The sequence below is a fragment of the Triturus cristatus genome, chromosome 4_1 (genome assembly GCF_964204655.1).
Source record: "Triturus cristatus chromosome 4_1, aTriCri1.1, whole genome shotgun sequence".
Taxonomy (NCBI): Eukaryota; Metazoa; Chordata; class Amphibia; order Caudata; family Salamandridae; genus Triturus; species Triturus cristatus.
The window spans coordinates 453,512,565-453,527,608 of NC_140585.1; the positions used below are offsets into that span (position 1 = coordinate 453,512,565).

At 44.7% G+C, this 15,044-nt stretch overlaps 1 protein-coding gene across 1 annotated transcript in view; it reads right to left on the reverse strand.

Annotated features, from left to right (window-relative positions):
- The window catches only part of VWF (von Willebrand factor), a 1,048,714-nt gene that overhangs the window by 797,351 nt on the left and 236,319 nt on the right, over positions 1 to 15,044 (reverse strand). Inside the window, exon 12 of the mRNA XM_085652611.1 lies at positions 1,282 to 1,420. Within this exon, the coding sequence (XP_085508737.1) occupies positions 1,282 to 1,420 (139 nt within the window). The remainder of the gene's footprint in view (positions 1 to 1,281; positions 1,421 to 15,044) is intronic.

Genomic DNA, 15,044 nt, shown 5'->3' on the forward strand with positions numbered 1-15,044 from the left:
TGGGATTATACAGCCTTCCATTGGAGGTAAACAGGATTTGCGTTGGGACATTGCTTGCTGCTAGTGAATGACAGTGTTCAAATGAAAGATCATCTCATGTAGGAAGGTCTACGAGGAAGAAGAATCTCCACCCTTTCCTTTCAGAGAGAGAACAGTTTTCAATCCTAGAATAAGTACTGTAGATGCCAAATATTGTGTTATCCTCCTGAGGTATCTTTAAAGCAGTATGATTTACTAAGTACTAATGACTAAGTGTTAATCTACCTAAAAGATGGACTACAAAGATTATAAAGGCAATTCAGATACAGAGATAAGAAGTGCTTGGATAATACGCCCAATTTAAACATCTCCGTAGTACATCGCAATCTGTTTTATAATTTATTTAAGCTCTGTGTACAAATAGTCATGGCACATGTTTCTAATTTGCTGTTAATGCAAAAATGCAGCACTTATTTTGTGTTCAGGTGAGCAAATATTCCTTATGCCAGGTATTCATTTTGTTTTGTTCTCCAAGAAATGATTAGAAATCATATAGGGGCATATCAACAAGGGCTTTATCTCTGCTTTTTTGGCTTTAAAAGCCAAAAAAGCAGAGATAAAACTAGCACCCTATCAACAACAGGGTGCTGACATGCAAATTTGCATGTTAGCACCCTTTTACTCTACGCTTCCACTTGCATCTCTAATGAGATGCAAAGGGGGCGTTCCAGAGTAAAATAATAGGAGAAATGTCGCTAAGCGACATTTCTCCTATAATCAAGAATATCTCTAAACCTGTTAGAGACAAAAAAAGCAGCGCTAACCACGGTTAACGCTGCTTTTTTACGTCTGGTATTTTTCTGACTTAACCATGATATCCTATGGAAGGAGGATATCATGGCTAAGTTTGTCTGTCCCTATCAACAAGCTAATGTGAGATTATCGCTGGGTTTCCAGCGATAATCTCACGTTAGCCACTTAGCGTGAGGATTTTTATCGCTATTGAGATAAGAGTTGCTAATAGCACGCTATCTCAGCGATAAAAATCAACGCTAGCCGGAGATAATTATCCTAGCGCTAAGTGCGCTTAGCGATAATTATCGCCGGTTGTTGTTGATATGCCCCCAAGTTCTCTACTGAATTGGCTTAGTCAAATAAATGATGTTGGCAAACGTCATGGAATGAGAAAGTCCAGGGAAAATGACATGAAAGCAGTTCACATAGTTGTGAAAAATAGCTGTAAAAATAAAAGGCTCCGGAGGAGGTGAAAGTTGGGATAGTCCCTGGCTTCAGTGCACTTACCTTGGTTGAGCGGGATCTGTATGTCCTGGCCGTTCAGAGACACGCCCCCGCCGTGCTTCATTTTTATGGTGATGTTTTGCATGTCCAGGAGACGGACTGATACTGATCGGGTACACACTGCATCCGGGTCATGTTCACACTGAAAAAAGAGACGGGGTTCCAAAGGTCATTTAAGGCTTAAGAGCAGTTTACCCGGTAGGGAGAATACAGTTAACAGCCACGCGACATGTTGTATTTAATGCTTATACTTTCCATGCAACACTTTGGAGCCATTGATGGAGGAAGACCTCAGAACTGCGGAAAGTTAACTTTGATGCAAGAAGCAAATGTGATTTTGGATTTTGCACCCAGAGTCTGCCTCAAAACCTATTTCGATCTGCTAAATCGTCATTTTCTCCTACTTCATTGGGTTGATGGCACAGTGGTAAAAGGCCTTTGCTGTGCTTGTGTCACTTATGAAAGTAAAGCAGAAAATATGTAACAACCACATAATAAATAGAAATACTGGTGATGTGGCATTAGCAGACCAAGGGCCTTATTTGTGGACTTTTGCCGTAGGGCAGCGCCGCAGACCTCCCTGCTGCGCTGCCTTACGGCAAAAGGAAAGGGGGAGAATGCGCTGTATCTATAAGATACTGCGCATTCCTGTCCTTTTCCCATGCGCTGGTGCACAATGGCCTGCCATGTGCCAACGCAGGCACTTTTACACCATGTTGCAAGGGTGATGACTGCGTTGCGGGGATGAATTATTTTGTTCAGTAGTGTACCCTTCCTGCACAAAATCAATCCATTCAGGCACTTTCCTTCGTCTAGAATGCGGCACACATAGAAAGATTGGAGCACGAGGAGAAATGTTTCATTTCTCTTCGTTGCGCCTCCCTATTGCCACCCATGGGGTGGTGTTAGGTTCTGATGCATTTCCAGATTTACGATGACTCGTAAATCTGGGACTGTGTCAGGTTCCATGGGTGTTGCTTGGGAACACCCACAGCAACACCCATGGAACGCCCCTTTCACGCAGTTTTCTGTGTGAAAGGGGCACAAGGGCCAAGCCTCTTATAAACACTTTTTACCTCTGCTTAATAACCCATACTGTTTAAAGACTCCCTCCACCTTTTTCAGACCATAAAAATCACTGCCTTGAGTGCAAAAAAACAGGAGTTGAGGTCCCGTGGGGATATTTATGGTCCCTCAGGGCTACATAAAAGTTTCAATGTGTGATCAATTTCTGACAAGCTTCATCCACTCAGTACTTTTTAGTCAACCACATAATATAGCAATAATATAGCATGAAATGTTTAGTTTTGCTTTTTTTCATTGGAATTACTGGCTCATAATAACGACTTGTAAAGTGCAGTTGGATATAAAAAAAAACAGGATTAGCTGATGGTGTTATTCATAACATTGAACCCCATAGCTGTGCTGAGGGCCAAAAGACTGGCCTTGTGGGTTAGCATGTAGAGGAGTGGTAGGATGGCAGGTTAGTTCCGAGAGACAGCAGTGGCTGTTCATGTGGTCTGACCAGAGAGAGAATGGGTCAAATTCCTCTGAAATTTGGCAAAATTGGGAGGTGGAGCATGAGTGAAAAGGGTTCTGGTTGTAAGAAGCATATCCAAGAGGGACAGCGTTGCTCTTGGTGTTGAAGTTAACATGAGTGGTTCAGGGATAATAAAGAGGTACAAGGGGCTTACTGGCCAGCAAACCCTTGACTGTGACTTCAATCAAGATTCCAACCGGTACCTGTTTGTCATACGAAAGAACCACTATTTTCTAAATGCAAACATGATTTAAACAAAATGTTATTGTTTTCATAAAACAAAAAACAAAAGGCATCAGCTGCAGGAACTTAGTACATCAGAAACAGACAATGGTCCATGCACTGTGGTGGAGCAGAGCACCACATCTCCAGGAAATGCATAGTAGTACAGCGTAAAACTGGTAAATGATGTGCACATCTTTCAAGCTTGTGCAGCCATAACATATTTCTTCTGCTAAAAACTAACAACCGACAACATCCAACACCCCCACCAGGAGTTACCCCTTACCAAGCTGTCACATATAGACTTCAATGATCCTCTGCCAAGTTGAGCTCCTCGCTGTAGTTCTAAACCCCACCCAAATTTTAACACGCAAAATCAATTACTTCCACCCTCTGATTCCTCCCGCAAAATATGAGAGCTGTCAGATGAGACTTTCGGGGCTTTTTCTTGGGGGTGGGCTTAAATCCTACCAGCACCCGCAGATATTCCTCTGATTCATTGATGGTGCCACTAACCCTCCTGGGGCACCATGAAGAACCATATGAAAATTAGAAGCCCTTATGGGAGCTTACGGGTGCTCCTTGCCCAAGGCATGCACATCTTACCAGCGGCTTTTCCTTTTTTTTGGTTTTTCCCCAACGAAAGTGGCCTCCAGCCACGCTTTTCAGATTTTGTTGAGGTTGGGTCTTTCTGACCTCTTTAATGGCACACCCAGTGTGCCTCCATTGTTGGGGCCTTGCAGGGAGCTCACTTCGGTGCAGCTCTGCCGGCTACCGGAAAACAGCGTTTTGTTCGCATGCTAAACTGCGCATGCCATAACAACGCGGTCGTTACAACGACCGCGTTGTTATTTCGCATACTGTTACAACGCAAGTCGGAAGAACAACTTGCGTTAGGGGGAAGAAGGTGTTGGATTTTAAATCCAACACCTTCCCTAGTGTGCACACAGTCTGGAGTTGGAAAAGTAAATTATACTATTCCAAGATCCATTGCCCCCTAAAGCAAGTTGTTGTTCCAACTTGCGTTGTAACGGTATGCGAAATAACAACATGGTCGTTCTAACGACCGCGTTGTTATTGCACGCGTTGTAAACGTATGCGAAAAAAAGGGCTATTTTCCCGGCTACCACCACAGCACAACTCTTGTGTGTTGTGTGAAGCCGGCCTCCTGCTTCCTTCTCCCTCCAGCCTCCCTGAGGACAGGAAGATGTTGCAGACACGGACACAGGAAGTGGCACATTACTACCTGGGAGTGTGGCAGCGTTCCACCTTGGATTACACAGCCCCTGGGAGACGAGCTTCCCAGGACAGTTTCCTTTTGCATCATTCCCAAGTGGTAAAGTAGCTCTGGTTAAGTAGCCCCATGCACCACTCCATACTACTTACATTTGAATAAGAAGGTGGCGCCGACCTCTAGGTGCTTGGCCCTCCCACCGGCAATTTAGGATTAATGTAGCAGAGTGATATGCACTAATTTTATTGCCTGGTCTTCTCAGGGCATCAAGATTTGTAGGTTTCTCCAGCCCGTAAGACCGAATTTGATGTTTTTGTTCTCTTTTAATCCTGGGAACCATCTCAGTCTTCTTGGCCTCAAAGTTGAATTTTGCTGCTCCCTTGCTAGACCTGTCCTGTGCTTGTGATCCTGATGTTCTCTCCTACTGGGGGGGGGGGACATGTAGAATGCCTCCATGTTTCAGTCCCCAGGTCCCACAGCCTCCCAGCTATGTAAAAGGCACATGTGTGCCAGTGGAGTCAACAGACGCCCCAGGAAAACCGTCCAGGGTCCTCCAGGAGGTCGGGGGTGCGGACCGCACCAGGCGACACCATCACATGGGGTGCCACCGTGGGACACAAGGAAAATGTGGAGGTAGGGAGTGCGGAGGCAGGGTACAGGGGGGTGCGGAGGTCAGGGCACAAGGGAGAGCGAAGGTAGGGGCACAGGGAAGACGAAGGTAGGGGTACAGGGAACTGCAGCAGTAGGTGCAGAGCGAAGTGTGGAGGTACGGAGCAGAGGGGAGTACGGAGGTACGGGGCACGGAGGAGTGCGGAGGTAGGGGGAGTGTTGAGGTACGGGCACAGAGGGGTGCGGAGGTATGAGATGGAGAGGGTGCATAGGTACGGGTGAGTGTGGAGGTATGTGGCACAGGGAAAATGTGGAGGTACGGGGCACAGAGGAGTGCTGCTGACGCATTGTGCCGTGCAGCTCCACAGGTACACTCAGTCAACACTGGGTCATACCAGAGGTGCATCATCTCCATCTGGGACCTGTGCCAGGAATGTGGGCTGTGGACCGCATGCCCCCTCCGGGACAGCATTCACACGTGACGCTGGTACAGCCCGCGCCCCTGCCTTGGCTGCACTCGAGACACGGCAAGGGCTGAATGGGGCCTGCACGTGCACGCAAGAGCCTGGCCTCAAAACGGTGCCGGCAACTCCACGCGCCTGCCACATACAGAGCTCACAGCACTGTTGCCATAAGCAAGGTAGCGCAGCAGGTCCATCAATACACGGTCCGTCTGTGTTTAACCTACAGGCCCTAGGGCTGATTTTCAACAGGACTGACTCAGGCTTTCATCTTCTCAATGTAGTCAAATGGCTGGGGCGATAATATAAGTGACAACTGTGTCTGCGGGCTGTGGTCTATGCACGCGGTCAGCGCTTAACGATTAAAACGTGAATGTGGTCTCTTTAGGCCGAGTCCCTTTTCACAGGGTCCTACAGTGGGTCGCTTTACAAAAGCATACTTGAATGCAGTGGTGTTCAAAGTAAAACAAAGCCCTGGGCCGTCCCGCGCCCAGGATCGGTATGTGCTCATGCCCCTGGAGAGGGTTTCTGCAGTGGCGTCACTAGGGCGTGGACAGCACGTCACCATGAGTTACCGCACTGGGTGACACCAACCCTAGTGACGCCGCTGCATCCGCAGAACCAGAGCTGGTGGAAAAGCCTGTTGTTTTTGGAAAAGCTTTCTCTTACATCAAGGCAAAGACCTGGAGCGAACTCCCAATCAACATCAGACGCTCCCCCGCTCTGCACACCTTCAGAAAGAGCTTCAAGACCTGGCTCTTCGGCTGACTCGGAGCTGCACCCACCCCACCCTCAGCGCCTTGAAACCCTCACGGATGAGTAGGGCACTTCACAATTCCCTGATTGATTGATTGATCGATATGAAGTTTAATTTGTCTTGCTTTGGTTCACACTCAAAAGGGACCTGGCCTGATAGTCTGGGCTGGACTGTTCCTATGGGAGGGGACCAGGGATGATTTGCATATGGCTAGTTCCTCTCCGAGCTGGAATGGCGGGACTGGATTGTGGCTCTGAGTAAGTTACCAGGGGCTGAAATGAATTCAATCAATTCACCATCACCGAGGCCTCTTGCTCTGGCCCTGTGTTCAGATACTGAGACTGTGAAGAAAAATGTTACTTTCAGTGCAGCCTATTTCAGAGCACATCCCGATTTCACAAAGGAATTGCCATGAAAGACAATGGGAGCCAGTTATCTATAGCATTAGCGTTTCTCAACGCGCACTACCGTTCTTTCAGAGCCAGTTAAACCTGTTATGTGTGGTGTTCATTTCTGTTGTATTGCCTGGGAGTAAATCTACCCGACCGAAACTACACATTCCGCAGTTTGTTTACATGCTCCGCCCCTAAGATATGCATGTGAGAGAGATTGAATTACATCGCACCTCGTTTTTTCAACGCGGAATATATTGTTCCAGCACCTGTATGACTCACTCGTTAGATATTTTCAGATAAGGCCCGTCTTTTATTAAACCATGCACATGGAGGCATGCGAGCGACGTCACCGCGGGAGTCCAGCGTGCCCAGGGTGAAATAGCAAGCTAACTTGATGCGACGGCTGGAAGATTCAGCGGGCCAGAGTTGTATTTATTTTTTCCATGGAAAATATTGTCTGAGCAATGTTGACACCACTATTTATATAATTATTATCTGCTGGTCTGGTAAGAGCAGCAAATGGCTTTATGTGTTTTTTAGGATGTTACAACTCGGTGTGTGAAATCCCACGGCCTCGTGTGCAAACTGCGCTCACAGAAAAAGAGGTCTGTTGCAGTCCATTCCGAATCGCAGAGAGTAGGGCGAATGAAATGGATTTCGGAATGCCAGGCGTCAATGGTTTTTTACCTTCCATCCGCTTAGACTTGGCAAACTATTGAACAGATTCGGACACGGGCAAAGGAGTGGTGTTCAATGCGCCCCACTGAAAATGCGTCACTGGTGGCAGGGGTAAACAACGGTCTATACGCAGGTAATGCGAACGCAGAGATAGTCCTCCGTCCTTCGCACTCACCCGTGCGCGTTCAGGGTGTTTGAACATATTTCCAATCTCATAATTATTAAGGAGACAGGAGCTTTTGCAAATGACCATAAAGGTGCCTTTTGTGACGCAACTAATTAGTACTTTAGTCCCACAACTGCAAGCCAGACGCTGTGCCAAACGTACAAACAGGCTTGTACGTAACCTGGGTTTAGTAAATCCAACCCAGACGGAATACAATGTGTTTTATATAAATACTGGGCGTTTAAGAGATTAAATTCCCAAAGTCGCAGTTGACTAGAGATTACTACTTTCAAAAAAGTTTAACTGTTGTTGAGCTGGCAAAGTATGCAGCCACGAGCAAATAAGCACTAATAACTTTAAATTGTGTGTTTATGGCTTGAATATATCGTTCTCTCTTTCTGGTTTGCTGTTTTGAGACTTTATAATTATGTGTTTGGTAGGTTATTGACTGCATCACCATGGAATCCAATCCCTGTTTTTGACTACCTCATGCAATGCATTATGGTATTGTAGTCTGTTAATACATTTAAAGCAACTCTCTACATTCATTTAAATATTTATGTAGTAATACATGTTCTTACATTTGAATTCACGGCATCTCACAAAGGTTGCTTCAGTCTGTGTGTGGCTTCTAAGAGGAATGCAGAATTGCTGGTTCGAAATCAGGCCCCTATGCACAAAATGTAATGCCTCAGTGCCTGTTTAATAACAGCCTTTCATGGGCATGCATTTGTCCCAGGTGTAAGGAGAACAGCTCCCAGAGCACCACAAATCTCACCCTGCTGCTCCATTTGCCAGGAAAAAATTCCAGAAAGTTACACCAGCAAACAGCTGACAACCTCCCTAGAAGAACATAAGATCCTAGACCTCTGAGAATCGGGGTTCAGAGCTTTACATAGCATGTAGACGACAATAGTGGCAGTCACCAATACCATCAGACTATCACTAAATGCAGGTACACCGGTCTCCTTGGTCATACTGGACCTACCTGCGGCCTTTGATACGGTCTCCCACACTCTATTTTAATCCACAGACTACATGAGGCAGGTGTATATGGGAGAGCGCTACAGGGGCTCATGGGCTTCCTTGACAATCGAGCCCAAACCATCTGTCTTGACTCCTTCAAATCGAGAACGATGTCAATCAATAAAGGAGTTCAACAAGGTTACTGCCTGAGCCCAACACTATTTAACATCTACTTAACGCCGCTAGAACAAATTGTGAGATCATGTTGCTTTGAGATCATATCTTATGCTGACCACACAGCTTCTTATCTCTTACGGGCCAGATCCGGTAAAATTAAAATCTCAGTTTGCAGGTTGCATGAGGAAAATCGCTGTTTGGATGACTAACAACGGCCTCCAACGAAATGGTGATGAAACTGAGATTGTGTTACTGGACAAAAAGCACAGGAGATTTGGTAGGCTGATTAGTGGCCAACAGAATTTGGTCCAGCCCTTTCTCCTAAACAGGTGGTGAAAAATTATGGTATAAAGATTGACCAAACATTATCCATGAAAGATCAAGTCAACGCAACCTGTGGCATCTGCTTTGTCACAATGTGGCTGTTAGACCTGGCTTGGCCAGCGGGTTTACCCCCAGACATTTTGCTTTTGGGCCTCCTGTTTTTTTCACTGTGCTTTTGTTGGTTTTAGGACTCCAGGCACTTTACCACTGCTAATCAGTGCTAAAGTGCATATGCTTTCTGTTATGTTTATGGATTGGTGTTTCCATGATTGTCTTATTTGACCTACTACTAAGTCCCTAGTACAGTGTACTGTGTGTTCCCAGGGCCTGTAAGTCAAATGCTGCTAGTGGGCCTGCAGCACTGATTGTGCCACCCACACAAGCAGCCTGTCAAAGGGTTCTCAGACCTGCCACCGCAGTGTCTGCCTGCAGTTTTTACTGCCATGTCCACCTGACAAGTGCAGCCACTTGCCAGGCCCTAATCTTCCCTTTTATTACATCTGAGCCACCCCTAAGGTAGGCCCAAGGTACCCCTGTGGGCAGGGTGCAGTGTATGTGAAAGGTAGGACATGTACTGGTGTGTGCTATGTCCTGATAGTGACCTACAGTGTATTTTGTTTTTCACTATTGAAAGGCTATCTGTCCAATAGGATAGAAAGGGAGTTTATTTGTAACATCTTATTATGAGTATAACTTCCCACTGGGACAAGATAGAGTTTACTATGCCTGCACTACAAATGCATCTTTTTGTAAAGATGGTTTTTATATTGTGTGTTTGAAAATACCACTTTTAGAAAGTGGGTATTTTCCTGCTTAACCAACCTGTGTGCCTCTGCTTGTTTGTGGATTGACTGTCTGGATTTGGAGTGACAAGGGCTGGGGATGTACATTCACTGTAAACAGCCACTGAGAGGTTGAGGTGTGTCCTGCCTTTTCTGGATGAGTCTGGGCTGGGCTGAATAGACCTGGGCTGCATTTTGAGTAGGGGAGGAGATTTCCTTGCACCTGAATGGGCCTGGTCTGCCTTACACAATGATGTCTCCACCTCCTGCCGGGAAGCTGGACCAGAGAGGACCAAACTGGTTTTGACTGAGCGCAGAGCCTCTCGGCCTCAAGAGAACAAAGAGAAATGCTGTATAAATATTGGGGCCCAGACCCAAGAACTTTAGATAAATTCTGGACTCAAGATGAACCACTGGCAAGGAGAAGAGCTAGCAAAGCTGAAGATAAAAAGTACTGCCCTTTGCCAAGTGCTGTCTGGGGTTGGCCTGTAGTGGCTGTTTCTACCAAGGAGAGGACAAATACTTTGCACGTGCTGTGTATCCTGCTCGAAGAAGATCTCCAAGGGCTTGAAATAGAACTTGTCTCCTGTTCTGAAGTCTCAGGGACACAAAGACTTCCCCACCAGCTCCCCTGAACTTCCTTGGACGGAGTTCTCACCTGCCAAGAGGTGCCTGTTCCTGTGTTTTGCCTTTGGAGATTGGTCCTGCTGCTGGGAGATGGGAAAAAAGAAGCAACTACAGAAGCGTGACGCATCCACACCCGTTTCTAATGCAACACTGCCATGCAGGTGGAATATCCACGCATCGCTATCATGCTGCTGAAGAAACTAACGCAGCGCCTGCCCGCGGCTGAAGAAATCGCGCACTGATGTCCGAAGTCCAAGATCACCGCACCAACTCCGACGCAGGCCCTGCTGTGGAACTGCAAGAACCAACGTATCGTGGCACAGCGGCTGGAGAGATCAATGCAGTGCCGTTGCTGCTGCATCGAGAACCAACACATCTTCAAATCCCCTAGCATTACACCGGGCTGCCAAGTCTACATCAACGTCGGGGCAGCAGTAAGAAATCAACGCATCACCTCCCTGCACAGTAAGACACCATAGCAGCACTTCCTCTACAGTAAAGAACTGACACATCACCTCCCCTGCGTGGCAGAAAGAAATCAACGCATCACCTCCCCTGGAGTAAGGAACCAATGCATCACCTTCACTGCGGCTGTTTTTGTTTATGTTTTTAACGCATTCAAGGTACTTTGTGTTGAAAGTGTTGAATCTATAGCTTCTATGGACAGAACAATTTTTATTTTCTAAGAATCATATTTTGATAATGGTATGTTGGAGTTTGTTATTTTGGTCTTGTTTGGTTTAAATAAAGATGACTTATTTTTCTAAACTGGTGTGGTGTCCATTTGTAGTGTTTTTACTGTATTACTGTATATGTGAACACATGCTTTACACACTGCCTCTAAGATAAGCCTGCCTGCTCATGCCAAGCTACCAAGGGGGTTAGCAGGGGTAGTTTAAAGGCGTAACTCCCTTACCCTGACTAGAAGCATGGGTTCCTACTTGGGCAAAAGTGCAAACCCTTTCCAACTAGAGGCCCCCATTTCTAACTGTGGCTTTGAAGAAAAGTTTTCCTTGTCTTCCATCCACCTTAAGGAAGACTTTAGTCCATGCACTAATTACTCATTGCTTAGAATTAGGGAATGCACTGTTAGTTAGTGGTAGCTAACAACACCCTGCTGTCCAAACTGCAAGTTGTGCAGAATACAGCTGTTCGGCTAATTTATACCTGTCCCCGTGTTCTTCTTCTGCTCCTATTTTAAAAACCTTGCATTGGCTTCTCATCGAAAAACGGGCAATCCCTAAGCTATGCTGACTGACCCATAAGACATTAAACAAGTCTCTTCCTGAATAACTACATTCTAGACTTTGTCACTATAAGCCTACCAGACTGCTTAGGTCTACAAATAAAGCGCTTACAAAGATTCCACGCATACACACCTCCATATTTGGTGTCAGATATTTCTCTTACTTGGCTCTATTCCATTGGAACAAATTTTCATACTCGCACTTGTTCCGATTTTACGAAGTTTTTAAAGATGTGGATGTTCTAAAGTGCACTTTTATCCTCAATAGCAAAGTGCTGAGAAACTCCTTCGGGAGTGAGTCATGTGCTATACCAATTGTGAGTAACATAACATATCATAACATAAGAATAGCACTTAGGTGTGTATCTTGGCTTTAATAGCCCTGCCACTTTTTGTTGTCTCCAAATGCACTATTGGCTCTGTAGTTTTATGTTTTTTACTTCCTCTTCTAGTTCACAAATACATCCAAACAGAGCGAAACGCACACTGGGAGTTGCACTAAAGCAATATCTAAGCCAATGTTTACCACAGTAATAGCCATAATGGCCATAATGCACCTGGGCACAAGAATGTGAGCGAACAAAACCTGCAGTTGTGATGTACCAGATGGAGTGAGAAAAGTACAACTACAAGGTCCACAATGCATTAAAGAGATGAAAAATAGAGGAAGGGACATTAATTCCAGTAAATGTAGTTGATCAATGTTGAAGTGTGGCCATTACAAATGTTTTTAAATTGAATATAATGTCAACCTACTTAAAAAGCCCTGAAACATGAAAGACCTTTCCCTCCCTACTGCCCATTGCATATGCCCTACGTAGCACCCTCATTTTTGATTACTTCAACATGCATTCAGGAACGTCATGCCTATTTTTGCCCTCTGTTTTTCTCTGCATGCTGGAGAGCATAGGCTGGGATGAAGCAGGCACAATATGGGTAGAAAGTGGCCTAAGTACAACAGATTATGTAATGGTGGAGGTCATGGCAGCAGTGTTGCGAAAAGTACATCTGAGTTGATTTTCTTCAAATTGAAGAGCTTCTTGAAAGTAGTTCTAAAATAGTGAACCTCTGAATCTGGCCCCTGAAACGTAGTTGACCACATTTGAGCACAGTGAGCTGGTTGTGGCTTCAGTTTAACAGGGGGTGGGTAGGTGTTTATGTTTGGTGGCAAGGTTTCCTAATTAACGAGTGCCAGTGTTCCATACCACATGATGTAGAATTCATAAGATTCACTCTCATGTAATTGGGTATTGTAGATCTTACTATATGGTTTCTCTGTTTTGAATTAGGTGGAGTTTGCTGATACCAATGCACATGGTGATGCAGTTACCAACCCTAGGTGGAAGTTTGGTTTTTGATGACTTCTTCAGTTTAGAGAGGTTATGTGTGTGATGTTTTAAACAGCATGACATTGTGATTTATGGGTCCAAGGTTAGCCTGTGGTTAAAGGAAACTCCTAAATTCAGTTGAGCAAACATCCAGTAACCCAAAGACAGGGATAATCCCAAAATTAGCACAGCCATGTTTTATGGACCGAGGTCATTTGATCTTCACCTGGCTTGGTCTGTCTCTCCTTTAGAGATGATAAGATACATTATGATTAACTTGTGAATATCATGTAAAAAGAAATTAGCAATATAAATGAATACATTGTGGGTGTTTTAACGTTATATTCTGATCTATGTCACATTAGAGGACACACATCCATTGGTCTACATTAGAGTTTTTCTAGACTAAGATGTTGGTGAAGGTGTTGGAACTTGGAGACACAAATGACCATTGTAGTCAATAGGAGAGATGCTATATTATACCAAACCCGAGTATCTTTTCCCATATATGATGCCTCATCCTTCTCCTAAATATACTGATGCAAGATGCTCTGTATTGTGAGTAGACCACATGAGAAAAAACATCAGGTGCTGTTAGAGTTTTAATAAATCTCTTATGCATTCATTCTTTGGGATGGAACAATATGAGATTATATATTTACTGGTATTAGAGAGGACTTGAATCTGAACAAACCTGAGTTGGATCAATAAATTGCCTGTAACCAGGAGTTGTGTAATCGTCACTAAGTGTTCAGTACAGTGTGTAATTTACATTTCAATGTCATTATTCACTACATAATTTGCTTCACCTACAGCGCCATTCCTTAAACCCACAGGTTAGATGTTGCAATTTCTCATGCTCCCTTCACTTCTCTCCTTAAAAGGACATAGAAACAAGACACAACACAGTACACAATGTGTAAACCCTACCTTATTTAACCAAACGGGGTGTCATTATCTTGTTGCAGGGCCATAATATGCAAATATGTGTGACTATATCTATATATTATTTATGTAGTGCAAACCTAGCTGAAAGGCAGCACAGCTCTGTTTGATGTTACAGGCAAAGATACAGCCAACAAATGCTTGGAGAGACAGTTAGCTTCTGATAGAGGAAGAGGACTGTTATTGTGTTATGTTTCAGTGTACATTGTAGAGATATATCTTCAGCTTTCTCCTAAATAAGGACAGTCCGGATTGATAAAGCGATGTCATTCCTGGGTGAATAGATATAAATATCTTGTTTCATTATTTTTTATACTTCTTATTTTTAGTCCAATGGTGGCCTAGATGCTTGTGCACCTGGAGGCATCAGAGATGCTATAGGTGTGGGTGGCAGATGTGATGGCTTGGTAGATGATGCAGCTGGGTTTGAAGATTGTGCAGCCTGGCAAGGGGAGCCAGTGGAGTTCAATCTGACTGGAGATGATGAGGCATTCAGTGACATTTATGATGCTCTGAACAGGGACCAGTGTGGAGTCTCGGAGGATAGGAGCAGGACATTGCCACCATCTAGATGCCATTGTAAGACAATTTGAACAGCAGTTCTGAAGTCACTTTCTGAGAGGAATGGTTTCACTTTCTTTAGTAGAAGAAACTGGTGCTGGGTCATCTGCTTGTGTTGGTGTTCCATGAGGATAAAGGTGGTGTCGAAGGTGATTCCTAGCAATTTGATGATGGGTGAAAGTTGAAGTTTGATCCTATTCAGTTTCATGATGTTCAAACAATTTTGTACCTTGTTTTTCATGGTGAACAGCAGGATTTCTGTTTTGGTGGGATGGAGCGTTAGGCAGGTGCATGAGGTGCAGACAGTGTTCGAGACATTGGATATCTGGAGCACTGTAGGCTTTCCTCCAGAATGGGATTCAGGAGGATAGATGTCTTCCTCGTTCACAATACAAAGGAGACGATATCTAGTAGTGTCTTCAGCGCAAGGCACATACGAATCGGGAACAGTGGTTTGGAACCCGAGTCAGTTTTAGAAGTCTTGTGGGCAGTTGTTTCTGTACTTTTGACTATCAATAGATTTTCCCTGTGTACTTTTTATGCAGTGATTACATTGACAATTTAAGCTATAATAAGATCCGTTTACAGTTGAATTACCATAACAAAAATTAAATTAGTGTAAAAATCCCAATATTTCATTGCATATATAACTGTGCCTTGAACAAGTGGCATCCCTATATGTTACATGATGGAAATCCTAAGCCAGGCTGTCAACCACTGTGTCTGTCTCTTTCACAGTGTGCTCTGT